The sequence below is a fragment of the Sinocyclocheilus grahami genome, unplaced genomic scaffold, assembly GCF_001515645.1.
Source record: "Sinocyclocheilus grahami isolate Dianchi unplaced genomic scaffold, SAMN03320097.WGS_v1.1 scaffold132.1, whole genome shotgun sequence".
Lineage (NCBI taxonomy): Eukaryota > Metazoa > Chordata > Actinopteri > Cypriniformes > Cyprinidae > Sinocyclocheilus > Sinocyclocheilus grahami.
This window is the reverse complement of record NW_015505311.1, coordinates 635,682-636,654: the sequence shown is the minus strand read 5'-3', so window position 1 is coordinate 636,654 and position 973 is coordinate 635,682. Positions and strand designations below refer to the sequence as shown.

Sequence of the window (973 nt, the reverse complement as noted above, 5' to 3'; positions counted from 1 at the left end):
GGTGGTCGTCCGCACCGTTTCCAGACTCTCCCTCAATTCGACTAGCTGTCACTCATTTTGCGTCATCCAATCGAGAGTAATGTGGGCGGGGTCTAACGGCAACACTGGGTTGTCCGAAGAAGTCTCTGAGCACGTCTTGAGGGCACTCCAAGACTGGCAGAGTTGAATGCAAAGACGAAGAACAGGAGAAGCACTGATACAGCCTTTAGATTAGACCTCAGTAACATCCGAATTTCAGAGCTCTGCTGCCGTTCCGCGGAACCTGCACCATTTAACTGTTTTCTCTGCATTCAGAAGAATGTTCATGGGCACTGTTTCCCAAAGGATGCATATTAAGGCATTTTAATATCTAAAGAACCTGATGGATTATCACACGAGTTTTCTTAAATTTGTTCTGTAGAGTGCCATTTTCGAAGGAGCTGTTATTTTGGGAAGTCTTGACAAATAATTATTATTTTTTTTTAAATCGTTTGGAGATTAAAACGCGTTTCCAGCAGATGAGAGCGGATCCCTCTCGTATTAGTGCCTGTGGATCTCTCAGTGTTATGATCACATTTGGACTGGTGAACTGTTTTTGCATCGCAATGGATACAACTGTGTGGAGTTATATATTTGGTATTTTCGTGGTTGCTTGTCGAGTAAAACTGACTCGATCAGCAGTTTTAGAATCAATATATTGGAATACTTCGAACACCAAGTAAGTAGGCTACATTAAAAAGAAGGCTCCAGATAGATCCAAAAAACGTTGTATGGCAAGCAGCTTTAACATTTATTCTTCTATTTATTCTGCTATCTATTTTACTAATATTGGTTATTTTTAATTATAAGTACGTAACCTAATATCTATATAGTGAATATTTATTCCAATTAATTTAGTCACTTGTAATTAATTTAATAGCATACATTAATATTAATTTACTGTCCCAATAATGACACGTCCCCTTGTAACTGGGGGGGGGGGGGGGGGGCCAAA

The 973-nt window shown here is 39.6% G+C and overlaps 1 protein-coding gene across 1 annotated transcript in view; it reads left to right on the top strand.

The window, feature by feature from the left end:
• Positions 1-485: 485 nt before the first annotated feature.
• The window catches only part of LOC107590693 (ephrin-B2a-like), a 13,378-nt gene continuing 12,890 nt past the window's right edge, over positions 486-973 (top strand). Inside the window, exon 1 of the mRNA XM_016279595.1 lies at positions 486-697. Coding sequence (XP_016135081.1) covers positions 498-697 — 200 coding nt within the window. The 5' untranslated portion in view covers positions 486-497. The remainder of the gene's footprint in view (positions 698-973) is intronic.